The 19844-nt window shown below is 53.7% G+C and overlaps 1 protein-coding gene across 1 annotated transcript; it reads left to right on the top strand.

The window, feature by feature from the left end:
* The first annotated feature begins 1064 nt into the window (after positions 1-1064).
* On the top strand, positions 1065-15298 carry LOC119107458 (serine/threonine-protein kinase 33). Its single transcript, XM_037230902.1, has 9 exons — positions 1065-1113; positions 1872-1900; positions 6528-6650; positions 6962-7063; positions 7665-7803; positions 8558-8749; positions 11264-11418; positions 13476-13595; positions 15260-15298. The coding sequence occupies exons 1-9, from the start codon at positions 1065-1067 to the stop codon at positions 15296-15298; spliced, it is 948 nt and encodes a 315-aa protein (XP_037086797.1).
* The last annotated feature ends 4546 nt before the right edge of the window (positions 15299-19844 follow it).

Genomic DNA, 19844 nt, shown 5'->3' with positions numbered 1-19844 from the left:
ATACTGCAGTACCCTGCGCCTCTATACTGCAGTACCCTGCGCCTCTATACTGCAGCACCCTGCGCCTCTATACTGCAGTACCCTGCGCCTCTATACAGCAGCACCCTGCGCCTCTATACTGCAGTACCCTGCGCCTCTATACAGCAGCACCCTGCGCCTCTATACTGCAGCACCCTGCGCCTCTATACTGCAGTACCCTGCGCCTCTATACTGCAGTACCCTGCGCCTCTATACTGCAGCACCCTGTGTCTCTACAACGCGGCAACCTGTGTCTCTACACTGCAGTGTCTTGTGCCTCTGCGCTGCAGCACTCTGTGTCTGTACACTGTAGCACCCTGCGCCTCTGCGCTGCAGCACCCAGCGTCTCTACGCTGCAGCGCCCTGCGCCTCTATACTGCAACAACCTGTGCCTCTATACTGCAACACCCTGTGTCTCCACAACGCGGCAACACGTGTCTCCACACTGCAGTGTCCTGTGCCTCTAGACAGCAGCACCCTGCGTCTCTACGCTGCAGCACCCTGTGCCTTTATACTGCAGCACTCTGTGCCTCTAGACAGCAGCACTGCGTCTCTACGCTGCTGCACCCTGCGCCTTTATACTGCAGCACCCTGTGCCTCTAGACAGCAGCACCCTGTGCCTCTAGACAGCAGCACCCTGTGCCTCTAGACAGCAGCACCCTGTGCCTCTAGACAGCAGCACCCTGTGCCTCTAGACAGCAGCACCCTGTGCCTCTAGACAGCAGCACCCTGCTTCGGCATTCCGGGACTCAATTTATTCTCCGCGTCGAGCCGCCGGTGCCGTCGACCAATCATCGCCCGCCGCCCAGCCGTCCTGCCGCCCGCAGTCTGCTGCGTGGAGAGCGCCCGGCCGGCTGGCATTGGTCTGGCACGCCGACATTGACCTGGTGACGAAGATATGCGGCCACCTCCGCGCAGGAGAAACTGCCGTGCGGAGCCCAGCGGTTTTCACTTGGGCTCATTTAACGTTCATTAACATGAAGTCGGGATGAATGTGGAATGAATTAAAGGCCCGAGGTCAAGATGGGGTGCGAGGGAGCGAGGACATGGGAAAGCGCGCTGACAACACGCTAGATCAGGAGCGCATGACTGGGAGTAAGGTAAACAATAACTGTTAATGAGATATTTTATTAATATTTCACCTGTAGCCGCATGCTACGAAGCTGTCGGATTTTTGGTCACTCGAAGTGTTTTGTAGCTGTTGAGTCTTACGGTAGTTTCTATCAAACTATATGCTTATCACATAAGTGGCGTAATTTCATCAACATTTCAGTAGCGCGTGTATGTCATAACCCGCGACAAAGTTCGTTTAAGTCTTGCCTCATAGATTGAAGATTTTGCAATGCAGAGACATTTAGCATGATCTCTTCTGAGACCATCAGCAAGGATGTTCTTATTCAAAGTCATTTCAATCGATTAGCACTTCCACGCAGTCGGTATGTTGGTATCTGCGTACAGCATTTGCTTCCCCGCTTTCGTGGCGGGTTTTGATCGATAGCTCCGAGCAGTGCTATGGACGGGGCTCATCTGTAAGGTGGCTTCAAGGACACATTGGACGTGATCTTGCAAAGAACTCAACATCCACGCTATTTTGTAAACTATGCCCACAGCATGCAGCGCATGCCCGCCCTCTGCCTGTCATGTTGACTGGACGCAGCCGTCTTCAAAGTGCGCAGCGGCTCTCAGACCACTGTGATCCATCCTCAAGTAGCGCGGCGCCACCCTCAAAGTGTGCCGCCGCAGCTTCCCAGAACGTTACGATCCGGGCGCGCCGTCGTGACGCACGCGCCACGACCGTGGGCGGCGCGTGACGCGGCGTGACGTACCTGTCACGCTTCCGTCCGTGCCGGCAGTCGGGAAATTCGGGCTGGGCGGCGGTTTGGTGAGTCTCAGTCAGGGAGCGCGTGCCGGTGCGCCGCTCCGGAGCTGCAGTGACTCAGGCAGACCACGCGCGAGAGGGGAGGGGGGGGGGGGGCGCCGCCGGCAGTGACAGGACGATGCGCCGAACCAACCGGACACGTTTTACCAGTGTTGGGAAACGAACGCGCCAGCGTTGGCTAAACAACGTCATCCCCTTACCGCGGTGTGGCTGTCGCAAGCCATTTCGCCGCGGAGTCAAAAATTAGGCAGCGCTCTCCGCCGCCAGGTGTCATTGGGCTGACATTGCGGCCGGATGTCGGCGGGCCGCACGGGGCGGAAGCCATCTGAGCCGGCAGCCACGGCGCCGGGCCTTCGCCGCCGTCAAATCTGTCTCGCCTCATCCGCATGCGCGCCGCCCGGCGAGGCTGGACGTATAAGGCGCAGCCGCCATCACAAAAGAGCGCTCTTGCAACGCCACAAGCCAGCGACGAAGGCCACGACACGGGGGGTTCTCGATTCTGGAGGCCAGTACATCATGAGTGTGTCGGATTGCTGATGTTGCTGGTGGTTATGATTTGACGTCAGTTTTGTGCAAAAGTATAGGATTTGCACGTAGGTGACAAAGAGGCATGGCAAGCCCGGCAGTGATCATACAATTGTTACCAGAACATGAGGGTTTTGGTATGTCTTCGTACAGAAGCGCTCATTCTGACTGTCTTGCTACAATAACTTCTCCCAGCTTTGTTCAGGCAGGCGGTGAACGTGAACAAAGCACGTGCAAGTCAACTACGCAAGATGTTTGCCCATTGCGGTACCGATAACATGGAAGTCACCGACACAAAGAAACCAATGACTGACGCGCGTGAGCACCAATCGTCTTTGCAACAGTCGTTGGGCGCAATCATCAAAGCGTGGTCCCAAACTTTGACAAAGCATCGATGAAACAACACTGATGCGTTATTCAACCGCATGCAAGTCAGTCCAGGCAGTCTCAAAAGAGAAGAATGTGGGCGCGGGATTGGCTGCGGTATCATTCACGAAAAATAACTCAATTGCGTGTTTTTATTGCCGATAATATTGTTCCGGGGAGCATTGCCGCACGCTCCTTATCAGCAGCCTCCGCCCGTGCATGCGCGCTGCCAGCAGTCCTCCGGTATTTGCAGTCGGCGCGTGAAAGGCCTGCTGCCCGCTCGGCCCTGCCTTCCGGTCACGGCAGCCGCAGAAATGCGGCCGCCGCCGTGCCTTACACCTGTGACGTAATCAAACGAGTCCGCCAACCCGCTTCAGGTCGTGAGTCATCGCGCTGAGGCAACCAGTCGATGATGAAAGTGTTTGGTGTTTACCAACAGGCCTTTAAAGGGTGCGTGGTGGGCCGTAATGAGCATTCCTAAAGGACGGCGCTCTGTGGTGTCCATTGCAACGGAGATTACAGATCACTGTCCTTTGCGCTGAACGCTGCTCAATGCATTTGGCTGACAAAAGATGGTTCGGTGCATTATTACTGGAGTGATTGGACGACTCAAGGGTTTTAAGGTGCAGCTGTTTTTGTTCAATTACACGCGGGCCTAGATGTCTCGCCACTGTCAGCGTGCGAGTGAATGTGGGCTGCTTTCATACATTTCTTAGTGAATAGCTATTTCGGAACATTTCTACAAACATGAAAAATCCATACATTTCAGTGCGCGCGCGAATGTTTGAAATTGTTTTTGCTGGCAGTGCCGGGTAAGTGCACACTTAATATAACGATTGAAATGATCCAAGGAGATGTCAGGCGTTTGAGTACAGTTTGCCACAGCGATGCTTCCTTGCATAAGCTCATCGCCACACCTCTTGAACCGTGCATCTCTGTATGCCAGTTAAATGCTTCCCTTTGCTGGTCGGTGAAACATACACGAGACCATACAATCGCACTTCCCGACAACGAATCGCATTTCGCAATGGCATTTCCCTCACGTGGCTTTTGAAATGCTAAAATATACGTGAGACTCCGCGGCCGACCTTTGAGCCGGCAAAGGAACGTGAGAGCCTAGCTACCCCGGTCCCACCCGAGCTCAAGGCCACGCCCGGCCATGGAGTGTGGGTACGCGGTACGGCGGCGGTGCAGGACCGCGAGAGCCTGGTCACGGCCGCCATCGCCTGGCACTCCGCCGCCGGCGGCCGGCTCGCCCCTGACTGGGTAGCCAGCCGGCCGGGCGCGCCGGGCGCTCCCACACCCAGCGCCGCCGCGCCACCGCCACCGCCGCTGACTGGCGTGCGCGCCTGGGGCGTGACCCGCCGTGACCTGCGGCCGCCGGCGGCGCCGCTGCGTGTCGTCGGTCTCACGGCGTAATCGTAGGACCGCGACCCGGCGCCGGCGCGTGCGCCCGCCGTCCGTTCGCTGCCTCACGCCCCACTTGGACGGAGGCCGCGCCGCCGGCTACCAAGTGGTCCGCGATAGCGCCCGCCTGGAGGTCTCAGGAGCTCTCCGTGTGACTCCGTCTCCGAACAGCCCCCTCCGTCTGGTAGGCGCGAATGGTTGTGCAGAATGGTGAGAGCATGTTATGCCTGCAGGGCGCTGTACCGCTGCACAGATGGCGTCTCGTTGTTCAGTTGAGGCACTTTCGCGTCACGTGTACCTTTGCACGAAGTAATTTTCCGTAAATGAAAGGCAATTTTTACAGCAACGGACAGGTAATGCGAGGCTGTCCGTCCAAAAACGTAGTCGGAGTGTTTGGGAAAGGTAAGTACTAAGGAAAGGGACAGGGAGATAGAAAAATGAGGAACGATAATCCTAATGAATGTTTACTCTCCTGTGTATGTAACAGAGGATCATTTCTGACACAAACAACCAATCAACTTCCAATACTTCGGCCCGCGTAGGATGCTCGTCACAGCTTCTCAACGAGCCATACACCCGCTAAACCTTCCAGCCCACCGCCAGTCTGAAGAAGCTAGTTAATCCCTATAGCCCGGCCAGCCTTTCCCCGGCAATCTGGAGCGAGGCGCTTGAATCGTGGCTAATTGCGCGCCACGCTGGCCGCGCACCGGCGTCCGGGGACCACCGGTAACGGTCAGCCGTGTTACCCTGGCGACCCCAGGCGCTACGCCTGGCCGCGCAGGCGCAGCAGCGGCCGTCCGCTTGCCATGACGGTTGCGCGCTGCAACGCCCCGCTCGTGACGTCACAGGGGTGCGGGAGAGTTGTAATGATGTGGGAAGCTTGAGAGTTTCTCGGCAAACTTATGAGAGAATATAGTCAGCTTTAGTTAGTTCAGACAATGCGTGACGGGCACCCACGACAGTTTTACATTCTGCCTCCAGCATGTCACCCACTAAATTCTGTTAGCGTACTGAACATCGTCTACAGTGCCTCATTACCTCTTCTATGTAAATTCGTATATATATATATATATATATATATATATATATATATATATATATATGTGTGTGTGTGTGTGTGGTGTGTGTGTGTGTGTGGGTGTGGGTGTGTGTGTGTGTGTGTGTGTGTGTGTGGGTGTGTCTGTGTGTGTCTGTGTATAAATCCCCGCATCTCGGGTATCTTTATGGTTATACCGTGGTTCTTGTAGAACCTCGGTGTGCTTTGGATCTGTTTCACAGGTGATCCATGAGTCACGCCATGGTGGCACGACTCCGAGTTGTGACTTTTCTCAAACCTACATATTCAAGGACGTCCACCGGTTCAACGTGGCCTCCGCTGCCGCCAAAGTCGACGTCCTCGTGTGAGACCCTCCTCTCGCCGCTAAAGGCACCAGCGTTTCCGGTAGTCAGTGGGCGTCATCAGGAGGCTATGGCGCGGAAGCCGTATACACCGGGGGCTTTTGGCATCAGTGAATGCTATCTCATTTGCGTAAGTGGAAGCTGCAAGAGCTGCTGCAAAGCTGTCGTATCATGTGATAAGCTTGACGACGGGAAGTCCCATTGGGAGCCGGCCGCACTAGTGAAGGAAACAATGTTTAAGGAAGTACTGTTGGGCTCAAGCACTTCGTTCCAATCAAGCCTTCGGGTAGAATGTATGCACCTGCATAAGCATGCTGAGACCGTTAGTCAAGAGCAGCTGTTTTTGTTGCCAGCGGCAAGCGGTAGTAATCTTTGTGACGTCATTAGAAGATCAATATTTGTCCCTTCCATGGCACTACGGTCCTTTGCAAATGTTCATTTTAGTATCATCGGGATGACTCCTAAGACATTACACTGGCGAGGAAGTGGTCGGTGCTTCTTATCTGAGAGGCGTCCTGCGGGGCCCTTCCCTCTCCGACAGGAAATGGGAGGCACCCGGGAATGAATTGTCACGAACTAGGATTTTTTCAACACCGAGTTAAAACTAGATGGATGTTGTAGCTTGGCATGGCTGACATCTATCTCAGGAATCAAAACAGCAACGTGCATAGCGTGATACCAACACAATCCAAACCGATCCAGTTTTCCCTGTACCGGCAACAATCCCGAACAAGCCATCGCCCCAGAAGTCGTCCGGCCCCGCCTGAGCCTTGTTCGCCCGCGCAGCGACCCTACGGCCGCCATGTCGACAACAGCCGCCTCCACGTCCCAGGGGAGCGGCCGAGGAGGTCGCGCCGGCGCCGGTGCAGCGCCCTGGCGGCCTCGCGGGCTGCGCCAGCAGCCGGTGCCGCACTACCGGCTGCCGACGGCCGAGGCCGTGCTGCGCAAGTACGAGCTGGGCGCGCAGCTGGGACGCGGCAACTTCGGCACGGTGTGGGCGGCGCGCGAGCGCAGTACCGGCCTCATCTGGGCTGCCAAGGTGGTAGCGAAGAGCAGCGTGAGTGGCAAACAAGGAGAGGGTGGGGAAGAGGAGAGGAACTGGAGCCTTGGTGATGTTGGCAGTGTGGGGAGCGCAACTGATTGTTAAGTGTCTTGAGACCAGCTGTGTTTGGTACAGTACGGTAGAGATGCGGTGCGTGGCTTGCCGCCGAAATGGTTCAATGGATACTCAAATGCTCTTAAGCGACGGAAAAGAATGTTTTCTGTTGTCCTATATGCAGTCACACAACACGTGGCTAACAGCGTGGGCTGATCGTTCCGATGATATTGGTGCACCTGTCCAATGCTATTTTTCGATTTTTTTCGCAGAACAAGCTGAAGATGCTATTACTGGGTCGCGAAATTCAGGTTTTGAAGATGGTGGAGCATCCAAACATTGTGTACTTGCGCGAGATATTTGAGACATCTGACGTGAGTTCATCTGCGACAACATGTACCACCATTGGGGTTGTCATTGCTGGACTCGGGTCCGGGCTCCATGAACTTTCGGCAGATTGGGCTAACTCGTGTTTTGACCATACACATTGCTCTAAAACTGAAATGGTCCACAGCAGCACGCAATGCGTGCTTGTCTTCATATCCATTAAAAAAGTGCATGCTCTTATTTCCCAGACACGATCATGTAACACCTTAAAGTGCTTCAGACCCAGGGGTGTGTGCAGAACATGGGGGATAAAAACAACTCAAAATTGGTCCACAATAGGCCGATTTTAGCACGCTCAACGCACAAAATTTCTAGCGCGGCGTACAAAAATATTGTTTGTTTTCGATCGGCTTACCATCTGTGTGTCTCAATTTTTTATTTTCGAAGTTCAGTCACATGAAAAAAGATGAAAAAATTGAGGGGATGGGGACGTTCCTCGATGTCCTCTCCCTTGAATGCACTTCTACTTGGTTCCCAGAAATCGATGTTCGCGGTATTCAGGAATTCTTGTGGGTTTTGAATAGTTGGAACCGAGAGGAATGAATCTCCACACACTGTACAGTGTCCTGGTCCCGGCTGACCCGGCAGAACGTGTACCTGATCCTAGAGCTGTGTGAGAGGGGTGAGCTGGCCACCTTCTGCCGGGAGAAGGGCAAGATACCGGAGCGGGCCGCCAGGGGGATCATGGCCGGCATCACTGATGCTATTCACTACCTCCACAGGCACGGTGAGTGCAACTACGTGTCAGCTGGGGACACGGGAGGACACAGTCTCCCTCCTCAATGGCTGGGAACTTGTGTTGGTCGATGGGCCTGAAGCCCTCGAGACCTTGTGTGTCCAGGTTCGCTGCTGTGGTGTTGGCAGCTTTCGACAGCCTGTGACGGACATGTGGTGGGAGATTAATGCCCTATAATACTGTCGGGAAGTGCCTGCTTTGGTGCGGGACCGTCCTAGAGGCGTGAATCCTCGCCCCACACGCAAGGGATATCCTCTGAAAACGCATGAGGATCTTCTGCATTAAAAAGCGTTATGGGCGTAGGAGTTCAGCACTAAAGCTGTCGAAGTACGCTCAGCGTAGAGCGGTGCAACCCCCGCTCCAATCCTTTCGTGAGACCTTTCTTCGATGCCGTTGAGTGGATCGTGATGGAGCTTGGCTTAGTACGTTTTATATATTTTTGCACGCTTAAAAGTCCGGACATAACTCCATCGAAAGTTTGGGAAATACCAGGCCACCAAGCTATGAACTCGTTTGCAAAGGTTTGTAAGTTAAAAGTTAGAGGAGACGACACAATGCATTCTCGAAATTGAGCGCACGAATCCTTGTTTGGATGGGAGCTCTGAATGCGTCGTAGGACTATATGACAAATTTCATCAATACAGGTGATGTTTTGAGTGCATATCCCATCGACATCAGGGTCAAATCGGGTCAAATATTGGGGTTTACGCCTAATCAGTGTCCGCCCACCGAACTTCTCTCTCAGGTATCGTACACCGTGACCTGAAGCTGGAGAACGTCCTGCTGGCGGCGCCACTGGCGTCGGAAACCGAATCAGATGGCGCCACAAGCGACCAGCCCTGTGCCAAGCTGTCCGACTTCGGTTTGGCCGAGGTCAAGGATAAACGGGACCACGATCACATGATGAACCTGTTTTGCGGCACGCCGTACTGCATGGGTGCGTGAGGCCTTGCAGAGCCGGTTTTACTCCTCAGGGTGCGATTGAGGCGACGCTGAGATGACAGCCATTATTCGTGAGCGTTGGGCCGTACGTCACCCGTCTAACAAGGGCATGCGGTATGAGTCTTCGCTTGCCACGATGAATCTCGTTCCTTTGTAATGATTTTCAAAGAAGACTCACAAATGGGCCAAAGGAAACTTCTCACTTGGGCTTTAACACAATTATTGTACCTCGAACACATACAATGTGTCTCTTTTGACATGTAACATTTAACTTTTGACGTGGTCCTCGACATTTCTAAATATGTTGAAAAATGGCACGATGGACTTCCTTACAAATGTGAAAACGGTGTATTCTTATCGGGCACTCTGCTACTAGTACTAGTACTCCACTGAAACCATGCCTGACAAACGGAACAGAAAAGGTGAGGATGGAGACGCCACTTCTCCGAGAGCGACTGTAGGTTCTGGCTGCCCGCAGTGATCGGTCTAAGACTCCGGCGGGCTTTAATGTATCTTGACGGAGTGGCTGACAGAGTAACTTATGACATGATCTTTTACGCCGATGACACTTCCCTCTACGTCTCTTAAACATTAAACGATATCGAAGTGGCTCCGGATTCTCTTCAAGGCAACTTGCATGCTAATGACGACAACAGCAGACAGTGAGCATGAGATTCAACACCTTTGAAACGATGCAACAGACATTTAGCCGCAAAACGCATTACACGCAGCCAATGCTAAAATTATCAGGCCAACACATTCACCCTGACACCGAAGCATACAAACACCTAGGACTTACTCTATCTACAGATATGGAATATCACACACAGCAAATAACATCATCGAAAAGGTAAGATAGCAATAAACCCACTTTACCCCATAGCTAAAAACATACATCACAGCACACTCAGTAACATACATAAAACGTACATTAAGCCTCCTTTTGACTATGGTGACATTGTTTTTGACGCACATGTTACATCACAAGACGAACAACGAATAAAAAAAAACACAAAACAGAGCGGCGAGACTCGTGACAGGAATTTTACTCGGGCCGTCGACGGATGAATTAGATGAGGCTTGGGGTGGAACACATTAGGTGGTACACATGGGGTGAAACACACACAAGACACAACGAAGGTTGTACGAGCTGTCATTTTTTCACATAACGATGGACATAAAACACCAAGGACCTCACCATATTAGACAAATACTCCCCATGCACGCATCACAAACACTGGCACAGCACTCAGAACCTCCAGAACTCAAACACTGCCCGAGGACAGAACAACATATTTGCTACAACGATCATTCATACCGAACACCACTCGCATGTGGAACAAACTACCCGAAGCACTTGGCGCAAAGACATCACGCAAAAAATAAAGAATTTGCGGTAGATCTGATTGGCACTGGCAAACCTCCTCCATGCTTCTCATACGGGTCAAAATTCGGAAATATCTACCACAACCAAATGAGAATCGGGAGCCTGCCTGTTGACGCGTAACTCTTCCAGGGTCAAAAGCCTTCCGCTCATCACTGTGTCTGTGGCCACAGATCTGAAAAAATCATCATTCAGCCTATTTTGCCCACTTTTCGGCACCTTAGACGCAATCTCTTCCAACCTGGCACACATATATTGGGTTCCCATTTCAACCAATTTTTGAGCACCGACACTATGCACGGATAATTGTACGTAATAACTATGACCAACAATGACGGTCGGGTACTTGCGACATGCTTCCATAATTACATCATTAAAGCGTGAAACCGCGGCACGAGGATAAATCAAAGATTTATTACATTTTGAAATCAAACAAAATAATCTAAAACATATGTGACCGATTGCAGATCAGGAACGGGGCTTCATAATATGCATTGGGGCAAGGAATTTTGGAAAACCATAGCAAAACTGTTGTTTTATTGCTATTGCAGTGCTTGGGTGATATGCATATTATATCTTGGTGCGGGGGGGGGGATCGATAGGAAAATCATGGAGGCCACGCTGTATGCATGCATACACTGACAACAAAACACAAACCAATGTGTAAAAACGGCTATTCTGGGTGTCGCGTCAAAGTTAATAGGAACACCAAGGTAAGAACGACATCCAACGCACAAAAACTCACCCACACATGCAGAGCACTAATACACAGTACACAGACAGCCCGCAAACACGAGATAAAAACAGGCCTAGTAAGCACGAAAACGTTCCATAAAAACGTACTTGTTGATGCAATAGCGCATGCTCCTTCTCACCATCTATTTGAAACACTCCTGTACCACTCCCGTCTCCTCGGAAATCTCTAACGGTGGACCCTTTCTGCCACTCCGGCACCACTCCCATCTCCTCCCCGGAGAGTCCGCGACGGTGAACCCCTTCTGCCACTACGGCACCATTTTCGTCTCCTCCCCGGAGAGTCCATACCGGTGGATCTCGTCTGCCACTCCGACACCACTCCCGCCCCCTCCTCGGAGAGTCTATATCGGTGAACCCCGTTTTCGGCAGCGCCTGAGATCCTGAGTGAGCGGGCGTACAGTCAGCAGTGCGACGTCTGGTCCATGGGTGTCATCCTCTACACTCTCATCGCCGGCCACAGTCCCTACCTGGGCGGCAGCGAGCGCGACGTGTTGTACAGCATCCACCGGCACCCTAACCTGCAGGTACAGCACCTGACAGGACTGCAACCTGCAGGTACAGCATCCCCCGACACCAAACCTGCAGGTACAGCATCCATCGGCACCCCAACCTGTAGGTACAGCGCCTGACATGACTACAACCTGCAGGTACAGCATCTACCGGCACCCGAACCTGCAGGCACAGTGTCCACCAGTACCCTAACCTTCAGGTACAGCACCTAATGCAGGTATAGCATCGGACGCCCCCCTCCCCCCAATCTGCAGGTACAGCACCATGGAAAAGTAACATGCAGGAACAGCATCCTCCGAAACCCAACCTGCAGGTGCAGCATTCACAGGTACCCAACCTGCAGGTACAGCGTCTACAGGTACCCAGCCTGCAGGTATAGCAGCCTACGGGGCCCCACCTTGCTGGTACAGCACCTGATGGGACTGCAACCGCAGATAAAGCATCCCTCGACACCCAACCTGCAGGTGCAGCTTCTGACGGCGCCCAGCCTGCAGGTGCAGCTTCCGACGGCGCCCAGCCTGCAGGTGCAGCTTCCTGACGGCGCCCAGCCTGCAGGTGCAGCTTCTGACGGCGCCCCGACCTGCAGGTGCAGCTTCTGACGGCGCCCCGACCTGCAGGTGCAGCTTCTGACGGCGCCCACCCTGCAGGTACAGCTTCTGACGGCGCCCCGACCTGCAGGTGCAGCTTCTGACGGCGCCCAGCCTGCAGGTGCAGCTTCTGACGGCGCCCAGACCTGCAGGTGCAGCTTCTGACGGCGCCCCGACCTGCAGGTGCAGCTTCTGACGGCGCCCAGCCTGCAGGTGCAGCTTCTGACGGCGCCCCGACCTGCAGGTAAGGGGTGCCCCAATTAGCATCTGAGGTAACCCCAACCTCTGCGGGAGAGATACAGCATACGTCGGTGTCTGAACGCGAAGATGCGCTTTCCACTGGAAACACAGCGTGCAGGAACAGCATTTGCTGGCAACCCAAGCTGCCTGTGCAGCATCGACTTGCAGATGGGTGCGGTCTTTGCCAGTTCCCAACCGAACAGTAGCTGTTGGCGTGTTCAGCATTCAGTGCGTTACCTACCAGCACCTCAGCGGAAAGGTACGGCACCTGCCAGCAAGGGCGTAGCTAAGGGGGTGCTTTGGTGTCCATGCCCTGTTCCTCGGCTCTGGAGGTGCAAGGCCCCTGGGAGCCCCAGCACTTTTGGATGGTCTGAGACATCGGATAGGGCTTCTATGACATAAAAACGGGTTCCCAAGGCATCAAAGAAAGCTCATTAGTCTAACAGGGCTCCAGAATCGGGACCCCAAATAGGTCCCCTGCAGGAACAAACAGGGTTAAAATTGATGAAAGGGCCCATGAGCCGATTCGGCACTCTCCTGGGCGAAATCACCGGCTGCTCCCTGTCTTTCGGTACCTTAGTTTGCAAACTTAGTACCCCTCGGCGCCCTGCCTTGCGAGCATAGGATCTGTCGGTGTGCGGCAGTCTACAGGCAGTGTCTACGGTCATCGCATGCCTTCCTGCATACGGCACTTGCCCGCCACCAAACCTTCAGGTATGCAGTGTTTGCACCGACGTCTCAACTGGTGCAAGCGCGATTATTTCAAAGGGTTCTGTCGCTTTGTGTCCCCCGATTAACATTCGACAATCTGACTTTCAATGCGCCGTTACCACCGCTGGACGCATAGTTGAGCTCCAGCGACGAGCGAAATGCTTTCAAAGCACATGTTACCGAATGTTATCGATCTCTATTGTTTTTCCAGCCCCCTGCACTTCTACACTAAGCCACCTTGACCCAGCACTTCCCTGCAGCAGCCATCAGAGTTGTACCTAAGCTGCTGTCATTATTACATGGCATTCCTTTCCGTTGATGTGGCTGAGCCGTTTTGACTCGATGTATCAGCACATGCCATCATTTACTGAGAGCAATGCCGTGTAAAATGTAAGCCTCGTGATCCATGCCGCACTACATCAATGTCCCGCGAGTGAGTACTTATTAACGAAGTCGTTGGTGGAACCCTTGGCGTAGCCGCCGCCGTGCTGCCACTGACCGCCCCCCCCCCCCCCCCCCCCTCCCGCCCCCAGAGTGATCCGGGGCTGGGCACTGTCTCGCCAGGGGCCCGCGACCTGCTTGGAAGAATGCTGCATTTAGATCCGGCCTACAGAAGCACTGCTTCCGAAGTGGCCGCCCACCCCTGGATCGTGGTCAGTATTTTTCCTTCGACGAGCGCTGATCATTGTTCAGCCAAACCGATTCGGTAGCCGCTGTGGTAACAAAGACCTGGAACTCAGATCCATTGCGTATTTTTCACATGGAAGACTAGCATCTTTCCGAAAACATCTGTTCCAGGATTTTTTCTTCTATGCTACGTCATGAGTGGCCACACAATGTGATGGATTAATGACATGACACTCCCATAAGCTCGTAGAGTTCTCGCCATCCGCAGGGCAGTCGTGTGGTTGCGCTGACCCCTAAACCAACAGCACAAGGGATTCGCATGCCTATCCCGTGATGTAAGAGCACGTACGCGTTGTATGCTTCGTGCGACGTTTCCAAGAAATGGGCAAGTTGAGCCCTTAGTCACGAGTGTCAGATCCTGCAAGATAAATGCCAGGAGGCTACGCTACAGCTAACAAGGATGGCATAATTGATAGCTAATACGGCGTGACAGTCAGCCGTGAGACTCTTGGAAAATCGCCGAGCCGGACTCTGCTTCATTAGAAACTTGATCATAATCGTTTCGGTGCGGAGGCCCTCGAGCTCACCGGAACAGGTCGTCCGACCCTCTTCCAGACCGAACCCCTTCCAGACCCAACCCTTTCCAGATCGAACCCCTTCCAGACTAAACCCTTTCCAAACCGAACCCCTTCCAGACCGAACCCCTTCCAAACCGAACCCCTTCCAGACCGAACCCCTTCCAGACCGAACCACTTCCAGACCAAACCCCTTCCAGACCAAACCCCTTCCGGACCGAAACAAGCGACATCGCCGAGACGAGCGCAGGCGCGTTATGATCAGCCGACGTCGTCCTCAGGATGAATGCATGCAAGCCAGCCCCTCCCAAGATATCCTGACAATGATGAAGGAGTGGAGGATCGAGATGAGCTCCTCCGATGACTTGAGCCATGACCCACCCTCGGCAGACGACGACCCCATCATTAGTCAACAGGTGATAGTACTCGCGATGTGACGAAAGGCGCGATTTGCCGCGCACGTAATGTAATGGAAAAGAAACATGATGCAATGATCGCGTGATGTTGTACTATTCTTCCATTTTGTCATTTCAAATACGGGAAAAGCTAGCTATACAAGTGGAAGCCTTCGCGAGTCTATGCCTACCGAATGTCGGCCATTGTATCCATTATCCATACCATTATCATATTGTTTATATTCAAACATGTCATCTGGTCCTGTCATGTCTAGCCCTTGCCACTGCCTGTGTAATGCTCAGACCGAGTCGGGCCCGCCGCCGGTCCGCCCGCGGCGACTGTCGGCGAGTTCGGACCGTCACCCGGCCGGCGCGGTCCGACCGGTCCGGTCCGGCCGGTCCGCGGGTGGGACCGGCACCCCGGCTAGTCCGGCCGCCCGGCCCAACATCTACGGGTCAACGCGCTCGCGGCCGACCCCGCCCGGCCACCGCCGCCACCCAGGCGGCAGGTCCTGGACTCAGGGTCGCGGCGGCGCCGCCAGCAGCGCCGGAACGGAGCTGCAGGCAATGGCTGGCAACAAACGACAGGGCACCTCTGCGGAGAAACTAGCGCAGCGCGTGGCGAGGCCGGAGGCGGACCCGGCGGAGACGGGGAGGGGCCATGGGGGGTCGGCTCGGAGAGTCCCGCCGTCATCGGTTCGGAGCGCGCCAATCGGCCAGGCGAGGGTGGCGCCACCAGCGGCCGCCAGGGAGCGCTAGGAGAACCGTTTGCGGTATGATGGCTGCGTGGTTCGGGAACCGGTGTGGGTCTGCTGGCGGAGGCGCGTGAAAGACGATGTCTTTTTTCACTGGCCGCGCATTTTACTGCTGGTAGGATCGGAGGAAGCATCGATATACACGGATGTGGTTCGACGCCTGCATGCCTCAGGGCGGACGTCACGATGAAATCAGAGTCGTTTGCGACATTCACTACGCTTGCAGGTGATGTAAAAAGGGGCGCCATGGCTGCAGGCTGCAAATAAAATGCCATCCGGGTAGTGGCAGTTATGTGTGTCCGGATCTGTGTAGACGATCTGGCTAGGAAAGTGTCTGCTGCTTTTCTTACCTGTTTTAGGCATTGGTACTAAATGAGGACAGCGTGTAATGCAATCGCGTCATCTCCGGCGATACTCGCATGTTGCTCTCATGAGTTGACGCCGTGACTTATCACGCCGCCTGGATCACACCATCATTACAGACGCGCTAACACTGCCATCTAATCGGATTGTGATACCGTTGGATCAACGATATCGCGTCATCAAACAGCCGGGCTGGAGACCAGTTGCGTATAAAAAAGAGCCTTAGGAATATGCTGTTTTTAATTGTTCTGGTGTCCCAGTTTTTTCCAGGTCAAGTTAAACGGAAATGAGCGCGCTTGCCTGTTCCACTCACTAATCCTGCGGCACCACAGAAAATTGGGTCATCTTTTTCGCACCGCCCCTCACACGGGCGAAGGAAGGGGACGTTGGGCCATTAGGCCATTGCCCACGGAATGTCATATTCATTATGTTATGATTATCAATTACTAGAAATTTTAAAAAATGATAACCATGGCGGCTGCGGCCTGCCCGTTGTCGCCTGCCCCTCGCCCATGCCCGGCTGCCCCCTAACCGGCTGCCGGCGGACTATGGGCCCCGCCTGCTCGGCCGCAGCTGACGATCAATGGCGGCCGGCCGGGCCAGCGGCGTCAGCACGGCGGGGCCGCCATCGATCGCGCAGTTCGCGACGCCGCCGCCGGTCGGCGCCACCGGCGCGGCCGGCCGGCGGCCGCCGCAGCTGCGGCCAGCGTCATGGGAGCGGCGGCGGTGGCGGCGCTGTTATGCCCCGGCGCCGGCGAAAATAGAGCCGCCGCGGCAGAACGCGCGCCGTGTGGGGCTGCTCGAGAACTACCGGCGCTGCAGTAGCGAGCGAGACGCGCCTAGAGCTGCGGGACGGGCAGCGTATGCGTGCGCAGGTGACGACCAATTAGGACAGCAGCCATTGAGGTGTGAGTCATTAATTCAAAAACGATATTGCGCCGGACATTTGCGAATTTAGGGATGGTATTTTTTGGCTTGAAGATATCTAAGGCATCCCTATTAGAACGCCAGCTTTTGCACCAGGTTGAGTTCGTGGATATCAGAAATCACGTCATTGGCAAACAGACAAAACGCCATGTTCATCGACCACCCACAGCTGCCATGTTCTGACACGGATGGCAGATGTACAAGTCGCATGGCCTCCACCACACGACTGCTTCAAGAGGCAGCCAGTGTTGGCCTTTGAGCCGAGCCATCTCCATCAAGGGCCAGCAGCGCAAATAACCGACCGTCGCGTCACACGCCGCGTCCCGGCCTGCGGAGTTCCCATGTTTGAGTTAAACCACCTGCCGTCACGCTCGTTGGGAGTGGGGTCTGCCCGACACTTCATAGAGCCCAGTTATATCTACTGAACCCACCGGTGGAAGATGCTGAGAAAAGCTGATGTGGCGAAGCTGACCAAGTGAGCATCTTTCAAGTGTTATTTTCCAATTTAAATAGTGATTTTCAGTGCTGAGAGAGGTTTTGATAATTAGCGAAATATTGTATATGTGGCCAAATCCCAAGTAATGTTTGTGTGAGAAGCGCTCCTGCCATACTTGTAGCACCTTACTGTACACCCATGTTTGTGCGTTGAGTCCGACCAAGGTCCAGATTCATCCGCAAGTCCAGCCTGCCGGAGTTCATACTCGCAACCTACTCGTACATGTGCACTGTCCATGTCTCCAGGGAGTGCATAGCCTCACCAAATAGACAAACGGAGGCAAAGAAAAGAAATATCTATCTCACCGCCTACAAATATCAGAGACCATCAAACTGTCACAGTTTCAGGGCTCAACAGAAACCCAAAACCAGCGCATAAGTGTAATGTCACTAGCGATGATGATTCGGAGAATTTTGGGTTTGAATGCATGTGTAAGTGGATTCTGATTCGAGTTTTGCAAACGGTTGTGCCTTGGAACAGCTACCTCGAACAAATGCATTGCATTGAAATGGGGGATGAGTGACTCAGTCAGATGGAGGACCGCCATGTGCGTGCTGTATTCAGCTTATCGTAGGGGAACGTGAACGCAAATTATATCTCAGACATTGAACTGCTTATCTAAACGATGATATTCGGGGTTCAATATATTTCTTCACTTTGATCCTGATCTTTGGGGCTAAAATCCTCGCCTTCAGGCAACGAGGATTTGCAAGATTCGACCGTCTTTGGATCTTTTCAAATCTTTTGAATCCGAGCCCTTAACTTTAAATGTTATGCTGTACTGTACTCACGTCCTCTGGTGGAACAATCATCTGTTATCTCACAAATTGATACACAACCCGGTAACTGGGCGAAAATTTTCACTGCAGAAATGAATAGCCAGGAACACGCGCCTGTTAGTCAATATATATTGTTTCTAGTCACTGCACGCACGATTCTAAAGTAGGTATAATAAACGATGATACCTGCTTTCGACAACTGCCGAACTTACATCGTCAAAGACACCGTCGTGGAAGCAGGGCCTTACCGCCATACTTCTTCGACATCACGTCCTCGGAGGATCCCTCAGCTACTGTACACATGCGCGCTCTTTTCCTCATCCACCCTTCCTGAATCCCCGCAACGCTCTGGTTATCCGGGGCAAGCCGTATACATCTGTCAGTTCGTCTGGCGTCAGCCTCGTCCGGGCGCCGGTGGGGAGTCTCTGTACAGGGGGGGGGGGGGGGAGTCTCGTCAACGAAGGGGCCCCCACATGCATGCAGTCATATCTTAACAATCTTCACCATACAGGCGTGGAAACGGCTGGGCTTCAGGGCGCCATGTTGCCACAGTTTCACGAGAGCTCGACATGAATTCTACGGCGACGCATGACAAAATTGTCTTAAATTGGTGGCGACACCTCACTTTCTGAGATGTTATTTAACACATGTTTTCCGATCTTCTCCATCTCAAAGCCCTGCGATGGCAACCCACTGACAAAAGAGGTCGAATTCTGTCAAGCCCAAATTGCCGAGCGCGCGTAGCACTACTGAAATCTTCGCTGCAGTATCTCCGGCGGCAGGGAACAGCCAATTCAAGAACTGTAGCATGACCAATTATTAACCTCAGCTGCTCGATTTGTGGGCTGCGGGCCGCGCACGTCTGCGCTGAGGCTGGTAGGAGTTGCTACGAGTAGTAAGTAGTTTTGCAAACGCTCCCCTTGCCAGTTGAAAAATGATAAATAATTGTTCGAGCCACACCACACGCAACTGGCTTTGAAGCCTACGAGCTACATGAGTGCCGGTGAACTGAACGGAAATATAATCAAAGGAGATGATTAAAAATGAATTGAGTGAATGCTTTCGAGTTAATGATGCAGACATCTTTAAAATATCAACAAATTGGTGTGATTGCTACGCCACCAACACAGCGACGTGACTGGCCGGAGTAGCGGAATTGTATTGTGTTGTAATATATTTGCAAAATCTGTCGTCTTCGTCTGTAGCCGAGGAGCGGGCTTCTTTCCTCTTTGTGGTCAAGCCCGCGTAGGTTTTCACGTTATCGGAGTCCACATCCTCAGCCAAGGCCACGGCTGAAAATGGAGGTAGAGTAGCTGGTGATAGAGTAACTCTGAAGCCACAAGGGCTTCAGGACTCTCACGAATCATCAGCTTCGGACCCCCTCCCCCGTTGCGCCAATGGTATTAACAATGGGTGTAGGGTGAGGGGTCATGTCCACCCGCTCCGTGGCGTCAAGCACGATTCTACCGTTTCAATGGCTTCGTCCCCAAAAGGCGGGTGGCTTTCATTGAGCACCAGTTTCAGGAAGCCCAGCCTCCCCCCCCCCGCCCCCAGGTCACCGGCTGGGCTACAGGTTTCAAATCCTGGTGACGCCCGTGGCTGAGCCAGGTGCGGCTCGAACTCCGGATTGTTGCAACATCGGACGCTAAGTGAGCGCTTGGAGCGCACACGCCGCTGCACTGCGCGTCGACGCGGCACAGCCCCACTGATAGCGGGTGTACGTTACAGCGAAATATGGGCGGTGATGTTCAGGACAGGGAAGCCTCTGCATTCCAGCATCGCTCCGCTCCGCTGCGCCGCGCGTAGTAGGCTGGGGGTGGGGGGGGGGGGGGGTCGGGCGGGAAAGGGGGCAGTTACAGCAGCTTGTTATTTTTTAGAGGGGCATACCCCGAACATCGGATTAAAATTTCCCGTAATTTTCCGTAATGAGGCGAAAGTTTGAATTCCGATGATTGGCATTTCGGCCGCCTCAAATGCAGCAAAAC

This window comes from Pollicipes pollicipes, unplaced genomic scaffold (assembly GCF_011947565.3).
Source record: "Pollicipes pollicipes isolate AB1234 unplaced genomic scaffold, Ppol_2.1 Scaffold_6686;HRSCAF=7923_pilon_pilon_pilon, whole genome shotgun sequence".
NCBI classification, from domain to species: Eukaryota; Metazoa; Arthropoda; class Thecostraca; order Pollicipedomorpha; family Pollicipedidae; genus Pollicipes; species Pollicipes pollicipes.
The sequence above is the reverse complement of the archived record's forward strand: the minus strand, read 5'-3'. Positions and strand labels throughout refer to the sequence as shown.

Bases quoted from the DNA above. Each gene is read 5' to 3' on its own strand.
- LOC119107458 (XM_037230902.1), top strand. From the start codon at position 1,065: ATGGGAAAGCGCGCTGACAACACGCTAGATCAGGAGCGCATGACTGGG. The intron at 7,804-8,557 runs GTGAGTGCAACT...CTTCTCTCTCAG, and splicing joins TCACTACCTCCACAGGCACG to GTATCGTACACCGTGACCTG. The intron at 11,419-13,475 runs GTACAGCACCTG...TCCCGCCCCCAG, and splicing joins ACCGGCACCCTAACCTGCAG to AGTGATCCGGGGCTGGGCAC.